This window comes from Mytilus californianus, unplaced genomic scaffold (assembly GCF_021869535.1).
Source record: "Mytilus californianus isolate M0D057914Y unplaced genomic scaffold, xbMytCali1.0.p SCAF_7, whole genome shotgun sequence".
Taxonomy (NCBI): Eukaryota; Metazoa; Mollusca; class Bivalvia; order Mytilida; family Mytilidae; genus Mytilus; species Mytilus californianus.
The window spans coordinates 41,719,158-41,736,233 of NW_026262723.1; the positions used below are offsets into that span (position 1 = coordinate 41,719,158).

Here is a 17,076-nt window from a genome sequence, read left to right on the forward strand (position 1 = left end):
CATGTATGTCATGTTCTCCTGTCGTACTGTTACACCAATGTCCCAGGTTAGGGGAAGGGTTTTGCATCAGCAAACATGTATAACACTGCCACATTATGTCTGTCCCATGTCGGGAGCCTGTTATTCAGTGGTTGTCGTTTGTTGCTGTATATCATTGATTTTCGTTTATTAGGTTTGCACTCCGTCCGTCTGTCTGTCCATCCGTCAGTCCGGCAAATCAGTTTTCCACACTTTTTCTTGGTGCTTGAAGATATTGATTTGAGATTGGTGTATTGTTTTATCATGACAAGTTACAGATCAAGTTCAAATTTTGTTCTGGTCTGACGATTTTGTGCAGAGTTATGGTCCTTGAACTTAGAAAATTCATTCAAATAATCAGTTTTCCTCATTTTTTTTCGTCATGCTTGAAGATATTGAATTGATAATTGGTATATAGTTTAATAACGACAAGTTACAGATCAAGTTCGAATTTTGTTCCGGTCTGATGATTTTGTGCAGAGTTATGGTCCTTGGACTTAGAAAATTTACTCTAATAATCAATTTTCCACATTTTTTTCCGTCATGCTTGAAGATATTGACTTGATATTTGTTATATAGTTTACACCATGACAAGTTATAGATCAAGTTAGCATTTTGTTCCAGTACAATAAATTTTTAACTGGTAGGGGACTATGTATTGCCAGGCAATACTCACAGAATGCTTGTTGTTTTGTACATAAATCAGGTTGTTAGTTTTTTGTTTGAATTGTTTTACATTTGTCATTTTTGGGCCTTTTATAGCTTGGTTTGGGATATGGGTTTTGTCATTATTGAAGGCCATATGATTGCCTATAGTTGTTAACTTCTGTCATAAGGTCTCTGGTGGAGAGTTGCCACATCTTCTTAGTTGTATTTATATTAATGAAATTTTCACCATTAAATACTGAAATTGAAGTTTTTATATGGCAGTATTATTGAATCTTTTAAGGAAATTTTTAATGTCCTTTACAACAGCTGCAATCACTTGGCTTCAATGGTCCGTCGATGATTTTTGTCTCACCTGTGACGAAAGTTGCAGAAAGCGCAACACAGGGATTGCATTTCCGGCTCAATGATGACAACATCGTCATAGTCTTCAACAATTGTAAAGTTAGTTTGATAGGAATTACTTGTGATAGATCATTGATATAAAGTTGCATTACTATCAGTACATCAGTTTGACGACTATTTCGAGGCTCTGCCCCCTAGGTCAGAGTTCAGTGACTTTGAATTAATCAGCAATCTTCAATGTTAAGTTTTATACCTATTAAGTTAGTTTGATAGGAACTACATGTGATAGATCATTGGTGTTTTATATAAAGTTGCTTAACTATCAGGACATATCAAATACATGTATAACAAAATGGTTCCCTATATACTATTTGCAGTGTTCTAATTTTGGTGCAGTTTAGCCATCCAATATGGCTGGTAGCAGAGACTCATTTCACCTTGTTGCCTGTTGGAAATATTTATATGTGGAAACAGTGAACATGCTGAAAAGTCTTGCCTGTTATGTTTGAATTTTTGTTGAAAGGGGTTACAACATGCGCAAGTATCACAAAAACTTTTCAATGATTCATGTGAATGAGGTAAAGGTAAGATAATAAAACCCTACCAGACATACACCAAATATAGTTGACCTTTTGCTTATAGTATCCAAGATAAAGAGTTGACCACAAAAACATAACCTTGGTCATTGATCCATGAAATGACGTTGAGGACAAGTGCAGCCTATCTGACTGACATGTAAACTTTGCAGGATCCTATATACCAAATATAGTTATATCCTATTACTCATGATAAGTGAGTATTTCACATGACAAAACAACTAAACATTTTTATCAAACAGTCACTTAAACCATGAAAATGAGGTGGACGACAATGGACAGACGGAAACTTTGTAACATGAGGTTTCTGCATGCAAGGTATGAAACGTCCAGGTTTTCTACCTTCTTATAAAGCTTTATACAAATTGTTTAAAGCCACTGCCGGATAGTAATTCCTATGTTCTCTTGTCGCAGGCGAGACAAAACTCTTATTGAATGGATAGAAAAACATTCATTGCTGGAAAGTTTTTTCTTCGGTACTTGAAAAGTAATGGATTTTTTATCACAGAAGGCTGATGCAAGTTTCTAGGTACATATAGTATCATTGAATAAAAACACCATTTTGTGGTGTAAATGGTAAAATAAAATTATTGAAGACTGATAAAGAAATGAAATGAAAGAATATTGTTCTGAAGTGATATTGACATTTTTTTATGTATCGACACAATTGTGTTTTTAGGCAATCAAACCTTCAATAAAAAAATGGCAAGGTTGACTTTATGAAAATTAACCAACTGTACTACATAGACCAATTCTGATTGTGACAAATCAAGCTACTTAAATTCACTAAGTATGACTTCTGGATATAAGCAATTCAAAAGGAAATTTAGTCAGCATCCCATTAACCATGCTAACATCAATATTTGTCAGCATTAGAAAGGCACAGCCACCATTTTCCTGACATTTTTGTAACAGTATGATAATGTCTAATGAGAGGAATGATTAGATTACTCACTGAACATTTGCTTTATATATAACAACTTTTCCCATATTCTCCATCTCTGTGTTACAAGCCTAATTCAATTAAAACCCTACATTTAAATTGCTTAAAAACAGGAGAATTTTTAGAAAGAGGCAGTAAACTAACAGCATTAAAGCTAATTCGGTAATAAATGTATGTGATTAGTGGAGATTTGAAAAAAAACATTAATTTGCTCTCAAATGGCCTCTATTTCGTAAGCTTCAAGATAGCCAACCATCAAATCTTAAAAGCCTTCCAACATGCAAATAGGTTATAGCGTACTGTTATTTGCCTCGATTGTGGATGTTTGTGGGTTCTTTAGAGAGTAAGAGCAAAGACTGGAAGGCTCGGAGTCGTGTCCTGGTAGGGTGACATGTCTTCCTTTGAACTGTTACCTTGCAAACTATCACATTAAAAATCTGGATAAGCGTGTCAGTCTAGTACAAAGCGGGGTTATTTTCAAATCGGATTAACATGTTCTCGTCTTGAATATGCATATAATTTCCTGAAGGATGTTCAACAGCCATCCATTATCTTCAACATGCACATATTTCTGTGACTGCATCTTACATTAATTTGTAGGATCCTTTACAATAGATAATTCAGCTGATCTGTAACAATTACATCTTCATGCCTTATATATCATGTACTGTATTAGGAAGCTAGATTAAAACTGATGAGGAAAGGTAACACCCGGCCACCGAAAGCTTTATAATTGTAGAGCCTAGGTGGTCGAGTGGTCTAGCGGGGCAGGCACAGTGCAAGGCGATTTGGTGCCACGATATCTCAGTAGCATGAGTTAGAGTCCAGGCCAGGGAAGAACAATAAAGCCTCCATATGTTATTTATAATTTATTGCCATTTATACATCATTTACATGTCAACATTCACACTATCACTCCTGAACCACAAATATAACAAGATACAGCAACAAAAAAATATACTTCCATCAAATAAATTATTTGGCAAACAAATCATGTTGAAATATACACAGAAAACAGGTTTTAGCTTGAGGATCTTGTAAAATTCTGACCTTTAAGTTTATCATTAATGCATACATCTAAAAAATCTGTAAGGGTTGGGAGATCTTGTCAAAGTCAAAATATTTGTATATATTAATTCAACTTGCACAATCCTATCATTCTTCCTTTTATTTTAACAATTGATTTTAAAATCCATTGTATATTTAACTGTACAGCTTTCTAAGGGTATATATACATGGTTTTCTAAGGTAAGCATTTACTATGGTGAGCTGAAATAACACTTTAATACATGTACATGCATACAATACAGTTTATAAAAATCTACTCTATGAATATCATCCTCCTAGTAGATGTCACAAGTCAATCTCATTTCAGACCATAATACATCCATATTTCCTATTTATATTTCAAACGTTCGATCGACAATGACATGGCTTAGTCCTGAACTACTTACTGACATTTGTGTCTTCCCTGACAATGAGATGACCCCAGCCTATTATTATTTTCAAAAATGCAATACTATAAACAATGACATATCAATCCCTTACCCAGTTAGGACTTTTTGGGACCACACATGTGTATTTTGAAATGTTTACTGTACAACACAATATGAAGCTCTTTAGCTCATATTAACCAATGCTTATTTCCCTTATAAACTTCAAAGTGTGAATCACTGCAGATGTTTTACAATATTAAAACATTTTCATACTGGGAAAACATTTATTTATTTTAGAAATTTTTAGTGCAGATTACTTGCAGATTGCTGATTTTGAACTTAGGACAGACCAGCACCTAAGAAAGTTCCTAATAATCTTAAAATTTCCAAAACTGAATACTTTTCAGTCTTTCATTTTTTTAAATTTTCATATTTAAGGTGGTACCTAACACTACAGGGAGATAACTCTGTAAAAATCAACTAAACGTTTTAATCACGTTGTATTGTTAAGGAAATATTAAGCTTCTCGATGATCAAAATTAGTGTTTGTCAAACTGCTATATAGCCAGTGAAATTTTTCTGATAAAGTGATTGGTTCAAATTATTTGAAATTTTTATATTTTTGTCAAAGGGTCAAAGTTAACATTTTATCAAAATTTTAGGAAAATTAAACGAGCCAAATTAATATTAGTCAAGGTGTTGGGTACCACCTTAAAGTCCTAATTGTTGATGTTTTGAGAAAACATCACAATGTATGAGAACTGATGAAGGCTCTTTACAAATATTTAATACTTGACAATACTGTTAGGAAGTTTGAAAGAATATATAGGTACATGCATTATGGTCTGAAAAATATCACAGAATCTATTCATATAAATACCACTTAAACCAGATAAACATTAAACAGCTCGGAGACAGAAACAGACATTTTGTACATGAACACAGAACACATGTATATCTCAATTACTGGGTAATTTTAATAGCAATATAACATAAAAGAATAATAACTTTACAGTAATGGTTCAATTTGGGTTTGTTTTACATCAATGAACTCATTTTCTCGGAAACTTACTCTCAATGCCAAACAATATATAAAACAGAAAACCAATCATAGAATATATAATCATTGAGGGCTGAGTTGTACAGAAATTATCTATTTGTAAAATTCTATATCAAGTAATAATCTCTGTAAAGCAAAGATTATTTTAAACCCTTGAACTCTTAAAACTTGTATGAAATTTTAAATCCATATTGGAATTTAGTATGTATACATTAGTGTTCCTCCTGTGGTAAAGGACTCTGAACTATAGGAGCCTATTTTCTGTCCCCTTAAGTTAGCTTTAACATTATTGAACTCTGAATAAAAAACCTATGTTAGGCAATCTAATATAACAGTTTTACTTATGGCTTCATTATCTATACTTTTGTAGGATATTGCACATAAAATATGATTAAATCATTTAAGTGATCATTAAATTGTTTATATTAATATCACAATTGTGCCAAAAGACACTTTATATGTTTACATCGCAAACAGTAGTTCCTTGAATATCGACTGCCATGCTTGCTTTCATGATTTCAAAAGGGAAACAGTTGTATTCTTGGAATAAACTTTATATCAGAGACAAGTACACTCAAGTTTATTTTGATTTGGAACAGTTAACATCAGTTTTCCGTGTTAACTTTTTTATAAATATAGCAACTCAATTGGTTTTATACAGACTTAGAGGCATATTCTCAAATATTTATACAGTATATTGTTTAATATATAGAAATAAATATTTCCAAAAATATATCTGAGATTAGATTAGCTAATGATATGATTGGTTTGTCAAGATACCCAAATGACTTTTATAAACAATTCTTCTAAAACTTAAAATCCATTAAATTGTTTTAAAATAATTCTACTCCTACACGTCAAAATTCTCAAACTTTTCCTTTAAATCATTATGTAGCCATATTTAAGATCTATTATATCTGTATATTTTATTAATACACTGCAAGTTAAACAGCCATCCATCCATCGTTTTTAACACAGACATAATGGTGAAAATATTTATAACTACATATTAAATACTGACATTACAACCGATTACCATTAAGCACTACTGATACCAATACAACAACTAAATCAGTGTTTTAACATAAAAGTAAATTCTAATAGCACTATGGTGCCGGGAAATAAAAAAATATACATTGATATTAATTTACATTATATAGAAGTTTGGAAATGTGGTATGATTGCCAATGAGACAACTTGCCACCAATTACTGCAGGACAAGGGTTAAAACAACTGAAGGTCACCAAATGTTTTTCATATATAACCATCTTAGCTTCATAATCTATTAACATAACATAGCTTGGAGACATATGAGCAAAACCCATACTGTATAGTAAGCTCATTACTGTACTGCATATAGAATTTTATTAAATATGCAATTTGATTTAAATGGAGGGTGTACACTTTACTGTAGCCGTTGAATGCATATAAATGAGTGTGTTAGTAAATAGCTATAACCAAAATTGATAGGATGAAAAAAAATGTTTAACACTTTGAGCTAACTTAAAATATAAACTATCTAATATAATTATATTCCATGGTTGTAATTCAGCATTATTTTTCATAAAAATGATTATTTCTGAAATCTGTATCAAGAGAAGACAACCTATCTAAGAAAAAATTTAAGCGTTCATATAAATTTTACAAATTTAAATACTTGCATCTGACTAGGTTATCACAGGAAGACTTAAATACATAAGAGATATATGCTTCATCACAACATTCAATAAAATATCGCTGTTTGTAATGTTTCATTTGTTTTCCATGTCTGACACTGCAGAGTTCTTCAAATCTTTTTTTCCCCTGGTGGCCCTATCTCCTGTTCTTCACTATTATTTCTACTCGAAAATACTAAAATGGTGTAGGCCCTTTGCAAAATTTTGGTAGTCAAAAACCTTTGGACCACCACTTTTCGAGAACTCTGAAATATTGTTTTTGTACCCCTATGAGAACCCTATTTTTTTAATATATATATGGACTGGTTATGTTGAAAGTGACATAAATTTAATTACAACAAAACAAAATAATAATTAACCAATTTATTTTACTCATTTCATAATTTTATAAAAGAGGTTCGCATGGACATCAAATTGTTCTTACATTGTTACTGTGTATTCATTATCATTAAAAGGAAACCAATTATCATAGAATTTGGGGGTATATGTGAACCACATATTTAAATGTTCAACAAAGAACAATCTTTTTATAACCTAGTACGTGAAGACTGACAAAACAATGAAATCAAATATCCTGGAAAATACATTTTTTCCTCAATCCATGAATATAAATGAATCCAAAGTATTGTCATACAACTGCAAGGTTTAGATTGAATAATTTCCTACACTCAGTTTGTGTAGTATTTAAATACTACCCTATAGCTGAATTTTCTGACTATAGATGATATGACGATGATAATTTTCATTGAAATCATGAACCCATTAACTGAAATTCAACTATCACTAGGTTTGTGAATCTCTCTACAATGAAGCTCTTTACTTTTCCACATGAATATAGAGTAAAATAAATTGGTTAAAAAATTAAGAGATTTTCTCTTCCTTTGGTTTGAAACAATCAAAGCTTCAAATTCTTTTTGAATTAATGCTCCGATAATCCATTCTAATCTCGGCTAGGATTTCGTCAATATCATGCAAATAATCTCTAGTCTATTATGTTGATGACAAATCCGAGATATGCATGAATCGTAGATTTAATTGTGAATAAAAGAGTCCTTGCACCATAATAACAATTAGTTCATTAAATTCCTAATCTCTTTATGTATGTGGCATAGAAAGTCTACGTAAGAACTGCTGCCGTTGGCTCCTTTGTCTTCAGCCATGAAATGGTTAAACCAGGGTTCTAATTTGTCTCTTTGTCTTATTATTGTCAACTGAAAATTAAAAAAAACAATTTTTACTGACTTAGTTAAAACTGAAAAACATCATACACAGGAAAGTAATTCAGAGTGAGAATTTTTAGTAACAATTTAATATATATTAGTTTTCATAGGAATATATCTTACATTTACACCACCAAAACATATTTAGGCATGCTTTGTCTTGACAGTCATCTCCTACACAAAACATGTTGTTTGTGATTTTGAAGTTACAAAAGAAAAGATGTTTTTTTTTTAAATTTCTGATGAATATAAAGAAAAGGTTAATAATTTGTTTAAAAATGTATTGAATAGACTACAAATTAATTCTTATTATCCAGTCCTTGGCATGGAAGAAAAGAAAGAAGTAAATCCCTTTAAATCTAACAGATTGAATAGAACTGCACCATTTCTTCTACAATGTAATAATACTATTACATTTACTGACCTTCATACATCTTGATCTTTGTGACCTGACTTTAGCTATGACTTCTCGGAGTCTGATTGATACTGGATTATCAAGGTCCAGGATTTTACTCTGAAAAATAAAATATTTTTAACAGTTAAATAGACAAATAAAACAGTTTTGTCCTCAAAACACAATAACATCGCAGGTAAAAGAAATCTTGTTCATGAATTAAATCATACTTTACAATATTAATTGAGTGAAAATAATCAGGTAATCAAGTTATTTGCAAATTGACCTGAACAGGTCTAATAAATGAAACCTTGGAAAGATATGACACATAAAACAAATCTGATGTCATATTGATTGCCTATTAAAAGTAAATTGCATGCAATTGTGATATATTTATGTTGTATAATCTGTATCCGAACTTTATACATTTTCACCATAATATATGATTATGGTTCACCTCTATTCAAAGTTGATTTTTAAGCCATTAGTAATAAATCTTTACTAATTTATTCATTCATGCTTCTTGCCATTTTCTGTTGTTGTTTTTTTTTTCTTCTTTTTTTTTTTTATCTGTTTTGATAGATGAATATAAATAAAAACTTATTACTAACCTTGCAGTTTTCAATAAATTTGCTTCTCTCAGTATAAACTTTTGTAACAAAATTAAAATATATATAACAATGAAATGCTAACCTTATCTATATCTATCTGTGCCACACTCTGAACACTAAATACTTGTTGTACCCAGTGTGGGTCAACATTATGTCCTATCCACAAGAACATCGATATACCATTTTCTGCAAAGAAAATATAGAAATTTGCTTATCTTCATAAACTTAAAATTCATTTGTTAGTGTAATCAAATTTAATGTAAAATGTAAATTCAGAAATTATTGCAAGGTTTTTATTAATGTGAATAATGCGACTGGGTGAGTATCGCAATCATAAGAACTTGTATTCTGATAACATATATATAGACATGTCTGCACTTTTTTTTCGAAATCGCAATAATAAAACTCGCATTTTTGTCCATTCTTGAAAAATCGCAATAATAAATGAACGCAATAATTTCTGAATTTACAGTATCCATCAACAAATCCAGAATAAGAGAAAGCACTACAAATACCTTAGAAACAACTATGACTTAAAGATATGGTATTTGTATAAGCCCAGCTCTACAATAAAAGGCTTCCCATTCTAAATTTTCTGTTAATTAAATGGTTTGAGATTAAAGTAAACTTGAAAGAAGCCCATTATATAATTAAATAATGCATTTCATTTTTAATTTATCCAGTATATTTCAACTGATCTAGGTCTTGACAAGTGTTTACCTGAATTCAGTTTTGTAGGGGACCCAATAACAAAAGAATGCTCTTGCTGTGGCAGTTTAATAATGTATTTGAATGGTTACCTTTATCCCCTCCAAAGCTTTAAAAATTTCCTATTTTACCAAAATAAATGCATAGGGATTAAAAGTTTATGTCATCTTATATTCAACTTACCTAATAAATAAACACCATCTTCACTCAATCTTTCTGCTGAACAACGTATACTGACGGGTATATCTGTAGCTTCATCGTCTAAATCATGCTGAAAATAGGATTACATTTATACAATAGACAGACAATAAATATCTATTAAGTTTTTCTTAATGTTAAATTACTGATTTATTAGATATTGATGTTAAAAAAACAGTGGCCATACAGTGACCTATAGTTGCAAATATCCACATCATTTGAACTCTGATGGATAGTTGTCCATTGGCAATCATACCACATCTCCTTATTTTCATAAACATGGCCAACCCAAAATGTGACATATACAAGAAACATGAGCAAACCGGACTTCTTCATAAGGACATACAACGAATATAACTATAATATAACCTGAGTTCAATAAACACCTGTCTAAACAAAGCATACACCTCAGTCCTATAAAGTATGATTTTAGATAGGTCTCACTGTATAAAATTTATTTGAAATATACATGATATAATCATTTATAAAAGTTTGACTAAAAACTGTATTCTGCTGAAATTGAGAATGAAATACTTGATAGTTAAAAGTTTCTTGTTGTTTACATGTTCTTGAACCTGTTAATGATATATCACTCCATGCTGAAATGTGAAGAAATGCCATTTCCTTTACTGTAAACAAAAATTAACAAATGAAATCAGATACATCGGACCTGATATTATTTTCTGTGTTGAATTTATAGTCATCCATCTTTTTCTAAAGTATGAGTACCCTCTAATAGTTGAATGCAATAGTGACCTTCAGATATTTCAATGTTTTATGGATCTTTCATTTGCACACGATGTCAACGAGGCTGCATATTTAATTAGTATTTACTACTTAGCTGATAAAGCAATGTGTGTCAAGTAAGGGTTAAATGTATGAAAACCAAACAAGTATCCTTACTGACAACTCATATATTCATATATATATACTTACAACTGGGAAAATTCTTGGATAAAAGAACACATTTGAAAATTTCACATCCATAGAATTCATTATAAACATTAAATAACTTCTGTCATCAGTTGATATCTCTTGACCTGAAGCAATAAAACAATAAATTCTTTAAAAAATTACCTATCCTATAGACTAATCTTGAGTTGTTTTTTTATAAATGAGTTACATTGGTTGATCAGTTCTTACTGTGACACAATAACATATGAAATGTACGCATTTGAAAGTTGTCTATTAAATCAAGAAACCATATAAACAAAGTGTTAAGGAAAACTGATCAATATCATAACTCAATATTAAAGCTAATAAAAGCATAAATTCAAATTTTTCCTTGATTCAGAATTCATTGCAGTGTATACCTAGTTTAGTGTAATTAACGATAACTTATAATTCTGTTTAATTTCACATAATTTAGAATAATTGCAACAATTTTTCTTAACCAACAGGGTAATGCAAAACCCAAAGCGTGTAGGATTGAGATGATTTTGCCCATTAATTGCATAATATCATCTTCCAATAACTGTTATCTTAGACTTTCCTATTAATTACTAATCATTTGAATATTATCTGACCATATATTATATAATGTCTTACCTCCCCTTAATCCATCACTCTTTAATACACAGTTTCCATATACTGGTAATAATTTCATACATTCTGGTAATATGAGTTGTCCAGCAGATGACGGACTGGCACAATTCTTTCTATAACAGGCCAGTATATGGGCAACATCATTAGTTATACTCTCCCGTACTTGACATGGATTATTATTCAGTAATGATTTAATAGCTGAAAAATGACAAAAATAAATATTGTTATTAGTGCTTTTGATGTACAGGTTATTCTTATTCAGTTCAAGGTATCTTTTAAAATCAACTGTAGACACAGAGATATGTCTGGACTGTCTGCAGAAAATAAAAAAAACAAAACAAATCTGATGGACAGCAACATTGCTAATTAATTCAAAGTTCCTGGACAATGCATGACAAAGAGGGCAGTGCATCAAAAATATTGTCAAACTGAGATGTACTGATTGTAATCTGCAACTTTATAGAAAATATAATTATCTATCGCAAGTAGTTCCTATCAAAATAACTTAAGCAGAAAATTTGGTAATTATTGAAAGTCACTTGACCATGACCTACAGGGTGGGTGGCCCTTAAAATGGTCAAAATGATATGTATTGATAGTAATGCAACTTTATAGACAATATCATTGATCTATCACAAGTAGTTCCTATCGAACTGACTTAAGCAGAAAACTCAAAAACTGTTGACGCCGCCAGAAAAACAACAGCTATGTTTCACCTTTCACGACTTTCATCACAGGCGAGACAAAATGGCATTTTGTCTCCTTTGTCAAAAAAGAATAAGGTGATCTACCCCATGTAGAACTACCATTAATATATGTGTTTTTTAATATTTAACTTCATGAAACTTTTTCAAATGGCTAAAGATTATTTTAGGCAAATTTCCTTTCAGTAAGAAGACTTTATATAATCATTAGATACAAATTCCAGTCAAGATACATACCTTGTTTACCATAGAAGTTAATAAGAGCATCAAGTTCACAGCTACGGAACAAATCTGACATTTGCATACAACAATTGAAAGATAAATTATGAATACGTAATCGTCTCTGACCACCAACAGATGTATACAGTACAGCAACCTAAAATTATAAATTGACAAAAATATTCCTTAATTCCAGTGAACAAGATTGCACATCAATAATTCATTAAAAAATCTTAAATAAAAATGTATTGGAAAATAAAATCATTCCACTTGCAATTTATTATGATGCTTTTGAAGAGAATCTACAGATAACTGTATCATTTCACGATCTTCCATCAGGATATCAATTATTCCATATATTGACGTAGAAATCAATGATTTTCTAATATTCTAATATTTTGATAAAAAGTCCTTCAGTTCTTTCATTATTAATACCCCTACAATCGTTTTTATTTTTTATTGAAGGTAAATAGTTAAATATAGGCAATAACCTGAACATAAGCACCATCTCCTTCTGACAGCTTGTCGTCATGTTTAATTTCTACATTCAAAGAATCATCACAATTTACTCCAGCCATTTCTACATCTGTTGTGTTAGACATGTAAAAGTTCCCATAGAAATCTACAGGGCGTATACCTGAAATAGAATTTTTTTTTTTAAATATTGGATATATTTTCCAACATATACATACAACCTAATAGCTATGCCAATTTTAATTCTTGAATGTTCCTGCAAATCATTTTATTACCTTATGGAAAATTATTTTTCAATATCTCCCTTAGGGCTGTTCCATTAAAACTTATATGGTTACCAGAGAAGGTGCTTTGAAATGGTGTTAGCACCTATAAAGCCAATTTTAGAATTTCACTTACATTCTCATTTTACGAAACAGTATTTGACACCCACCATATAACAATAGTTGAGATTTCCAAGTGCCTGCCCTGGGTCACATGTTTGTTGTTTAAGAAACAGCCATTATATAGATAATTGCTCATAGTAAATTCTAATGATTGATCTGTAGTATTCATAATTCCACATTAGGGCAAGATGGCTATATTACATGTATATCAAATCATCTTGTAACTGTGTAACTGATGACATAGGGAGATTTCATTACATAAATAAGAATATTTATAATAACTAAAGAATTAATTAAATCCTAGCTAACACAATAATATCTAACAGATCCATCAGTCATAATATGCAGCTCTCATGAACTACTGAGTAACTTAAATTTTTTGGAATTTTTATTTTAATATTATGCTGTTAAAATCTTTATCTGCATTATTTCTATTTCATGTGCTAAATACTTTTTGTGTGATTAGTTTCAAGCAGTTTGATTTTCAGGAATGAGTTATTTATGAATAAATGTGGATAGTGTCCACATGTGGATGCCCCTGCTTGCATATCATATAGTTATAAAGGGACATAACTGAAGAACGGTAAAAGTGACGCTACCCAAATTTGAACTTGATCTGAGTTTTGTGGCAATAAGCATTGTGTGTAAGTCTCATAACATTTGGTTGAGGCAAACTTAAGTTAGAGAACGGAAACTAAAAATTTTGCCATTTTTCCATTTATAAAGGGGCATAACTCTAGAACGGTTAAAGTGACGCCACCAAAATTCAAACTTGATCTGTGTTTTGTGGTAATAAACATTGTGTATAAGTTTCATAACATTTGGTTGAGGCAAACTTAAGTTAGAGAACGGAAACTAAAAATTTTGCAATTTTTCCATTTATAAAGGGGCATAACTCTAGAACGGTTAAAGTGACGCCACCAAAATCCAAAATTGATCTGTGTTTTGTGGTAATAAGCATTGTGTATAAGTTTCTTAACATTTGGTTGAGGCAAACTCAAGTTAGAAAACAGAAACCAATTTTGGGACGTACGTACATACAGACGGACAAGGGTAAAACTTAATGCCCCCACTGCTACAGCGGGGGCATAAAAAAGTCAAAGTAAAACTGCTACAAACATTACTTGTAGATGCACATATCTTACAGATGACAGTTTCACTTTTAAGCAAGTAATACTTTACTGTATCTAAGTCAAAGTAGAAAGGTTTCAGGTTGGTTTGTAAATGTCAAATTTTAATCATCTTTCTCTGCCAGGGCTAATACTATGGTTTAAAATGAGAAACTAAGAATTGTGACAATACCTGTGCTTGTTCTGACTCTGAGTATGGCATCAAATCCTGCCTGGTTCTGGATATTTCTTCTTAAATCTTCTAAAAATCTATCACCATCTAAATCAGCCTACAAAATAACCAAACTTTACTGGCCATTGTTTTGGTATGGAAAACCCTCATTTGGATAAAAAATGAAAATATTAGATGCACAACTTCATGTCGTGTAGAAAAATATGTGCAAATTTGGTTGTTTTCAAGGAGTTCTAGATTAACAAAGTTTACGGGACTATGATGACAAAGCAAGCTGACAGAAGTGATCTCGTTTGTCACTACAGCTTTGTTGTCATGTGAGACGATAAGACCAAAGGTACAAATGTAATTTAAAACGAAATTCACAAGACAAAAAGAAATGTTTTGCTCCACAACAGATCAAGTTTTTATTTTTTACTTCTTATCTTCTGCATTTTAACAGTGGTAATCATAGTAACCAGCTAATCTAATTATCACTTACCTGGAAGTAACTGTATTTATACACACTGCCTCCAGTTAGTCGACTGACTTCACTTATTGTTGCCACATCAATATAAGAATTAGGAAAAAGGAATAAGTCAACACTACAACCCTCCCCAACACATTCCTGGCCCAATTTAGTGTAGAAATTGTTCTGTGGTGTCAATATGGTCTGAAATATAAAGAGGGTTGTATTTTTTACTTTCTATGGAATAAACAATTTTTTTTCTTCACATTTATAACATAAGACAAATTAACAGGTCAGATTAAAGGAAGCATACAATGCAAAAAAATCTTTGTCTTATGATAGTCAAATCGATAACAAACTGCTCATAGGTAATGATTTCACTCAAAATTTCAATGGAAAAAGAAATAAGATGTATCTTGCCGTGATATCGCCTTTTTGTGCTGAGGCAGCGTAAAGCAACCACCAATCAATCAATCAATAAGATGTACATAATTACCGGCACAAAGATAAAGAAAATCAATGAATAGACCTAAATGTCAAATATCAAAATCCAATTATCTCTTTTATTTACCTTTTCTTTGTCTGTGCCTAATAATTTTCTATCGTCTCTGTTTTTCAACTTGCCAGGAGCTTCAGCAATGGGTAATGACGTGTGGAATATATACAGTTTTCCGGTTCTATCTGAAGACTTTAATGCATCAAGACCAGCCTGAATAACAGGTCCTAAGACTGTTTCTGTTTCCCTAGACTCAGCAAACATCTGAGGGATTTGTGATAAAAGACTGAAAAGAGGAAAATACAAATTAATGCACAGCAATGACTAGACATAGCTTTGATATTTTACAGCAAGATAAAAGTTTTCAGAATCATTTAGATTTCATATTTTTACATTTGATGGTGAATTGAAATTTTGATAAATATGATGCAATGCCTTTTTTCAGTTGCTTTCATCAGAGAATGACAAAATCAAGAATCCTCAATATAATATGATCTAATATCACAAAAAATTAAATTGGAATTTTTAAATAAATAGGGTCAAGTTTTCTCTAGTCTTTGCTCTTCCCTCTCCAAGTTTTCATTTTCCACCTTCTTTCATCTTCCCCGCCCCTCCTTGTAATATTGCCCTTTTACTGCTTTTACCTCTTGCTCAAATCAACCCTTGGAGTTTATTGATTCGATCCTTTGCCAAGTAAAACCAAAGACTTGAATATTTGTATTTACTGCTATTCCACTAAGCATATAAAAATTATAGCAAAGATCTGTCCGCTCAGAGTATTCTTTGTAATTTCAGTTCCAACTTAGATCTTACCTTACCAAAAATGCAGACTATGATGTGCATAAATATACCACATAGGTATATATAGACTATACTTTGAATAAACATATGGTATTTAGAAGGCCATACTTTGACCTATAATTGTTTACTTTTTACACATTGTGACTTGGATGGATAGTTGTCTCATTGGCACTCATACCACATCTTCTTATTCATATGTATCAACTTACCTATCAATTACAGCTTCAGATTCTGATAATTTGACCAAGAAACCATCAAGTAAAGGAACAAATACATCTTCTAAATCAGATACCACCAACATTTGTGGCTGTGCTAAATTACTCTATAAAAAAAATCCTCATATTAAATTACAAACCAATGTGAATTCATACATGAGGTAAGGGCTTTTGTTACTTGTGGAAGGCTTCAATGTGATTTGAGATGAAGGGCAGCAATAAAAAAATATGTTCCTTTGCTTTGGGTTTGTCAAGTGTGTGTAGGGAATTAGGTTTATGAATTAATACACTGTATCCCTTTTTTTTCATTAAGGGTCAGATTCTCTAATATCACATGCATTTTTTAAAGTTCAAAATTGGTTTCGACTTTTTTTCAAATATAAGAATGTTTTTATATACATATGCCTTGCAAGTTCTCTTTTTTCATGTATTCATCAATTTTATATGCTGCACACTGCATTTGAGTCAGATATTTATATATTTAATTTTGCTGACAAATTTGTTTCTCCTTTTATTTGATGTCCTTTTACAACAATGCTTTCAATACCAGACAAATAGAGTTATTAAGTTAAAAATCAATCATGGCACAGAGTGTGAGGTCAATTCACTCAAAGC

General features: G+C 31.2%; 1 protein-coding gene across 1 annotated transcript in view; it reads right to left on the reverse strand.

Moving 5' to 3' along the window:
* Window positions 1-3,422: 3,422 nt before the first annotated feature.
* LOC127709462 (protein transport protein Sec24C-like) overlaps window positions 3,423-17,076 on the reverse strand; it is a 30,969-nt gene continuing 17,315 nt past the window's right edge. The window contains exons 13-24 of the mRNA XM_052215045.1: window positions 16,456-16,568; window positions 15,521-15,731; window positions 14,983-15,153; window positions 14,502-14,598; window positions 12,831-12,976; window positions 12,358-12,496; window positions 11,420-11,614; window positions 10,808-10,911; window positions 9,857-9,944; window positions 9,048-9,151; window positions 8,385-8,474; window positions 3,423-7,951 (exon numbers count right to left, since the gene is read on the reverse strand). Of these exons, the coding sequence (XP_052071005.1) occupies window positions 7,811-7,951; window positions 8,385-8,474; window positions 9,048-9,151; window positions 9,857-9,944; window positions 10,808-10,911; window positions 11,420-11,614; window positions 12,358-12,496; window positions 12,831-12,976; window positions 14,502-14,598; window positions 14,983-15,153; window positions 15,521-15,731; window positions 16,456-16,568 (1,599 nt within the window). The 3' untranslated portion in view covers window positions 3,423-7,810. The remainder of the gene's footprint in view (window positions 7,952-8,384; window positions 8,475-9,047; window positions 9,152-9,856; window positions 9,945-10,807; window positions 10,912-11,419; window positions 11,615-12,357; window positions 12,497-12,830; window positions 12,977-14,501; window positions 14,599-14,982; window positions 15,154-15,520; window positions 15,732-16,455; window positions 16,569-17,076) is intronic.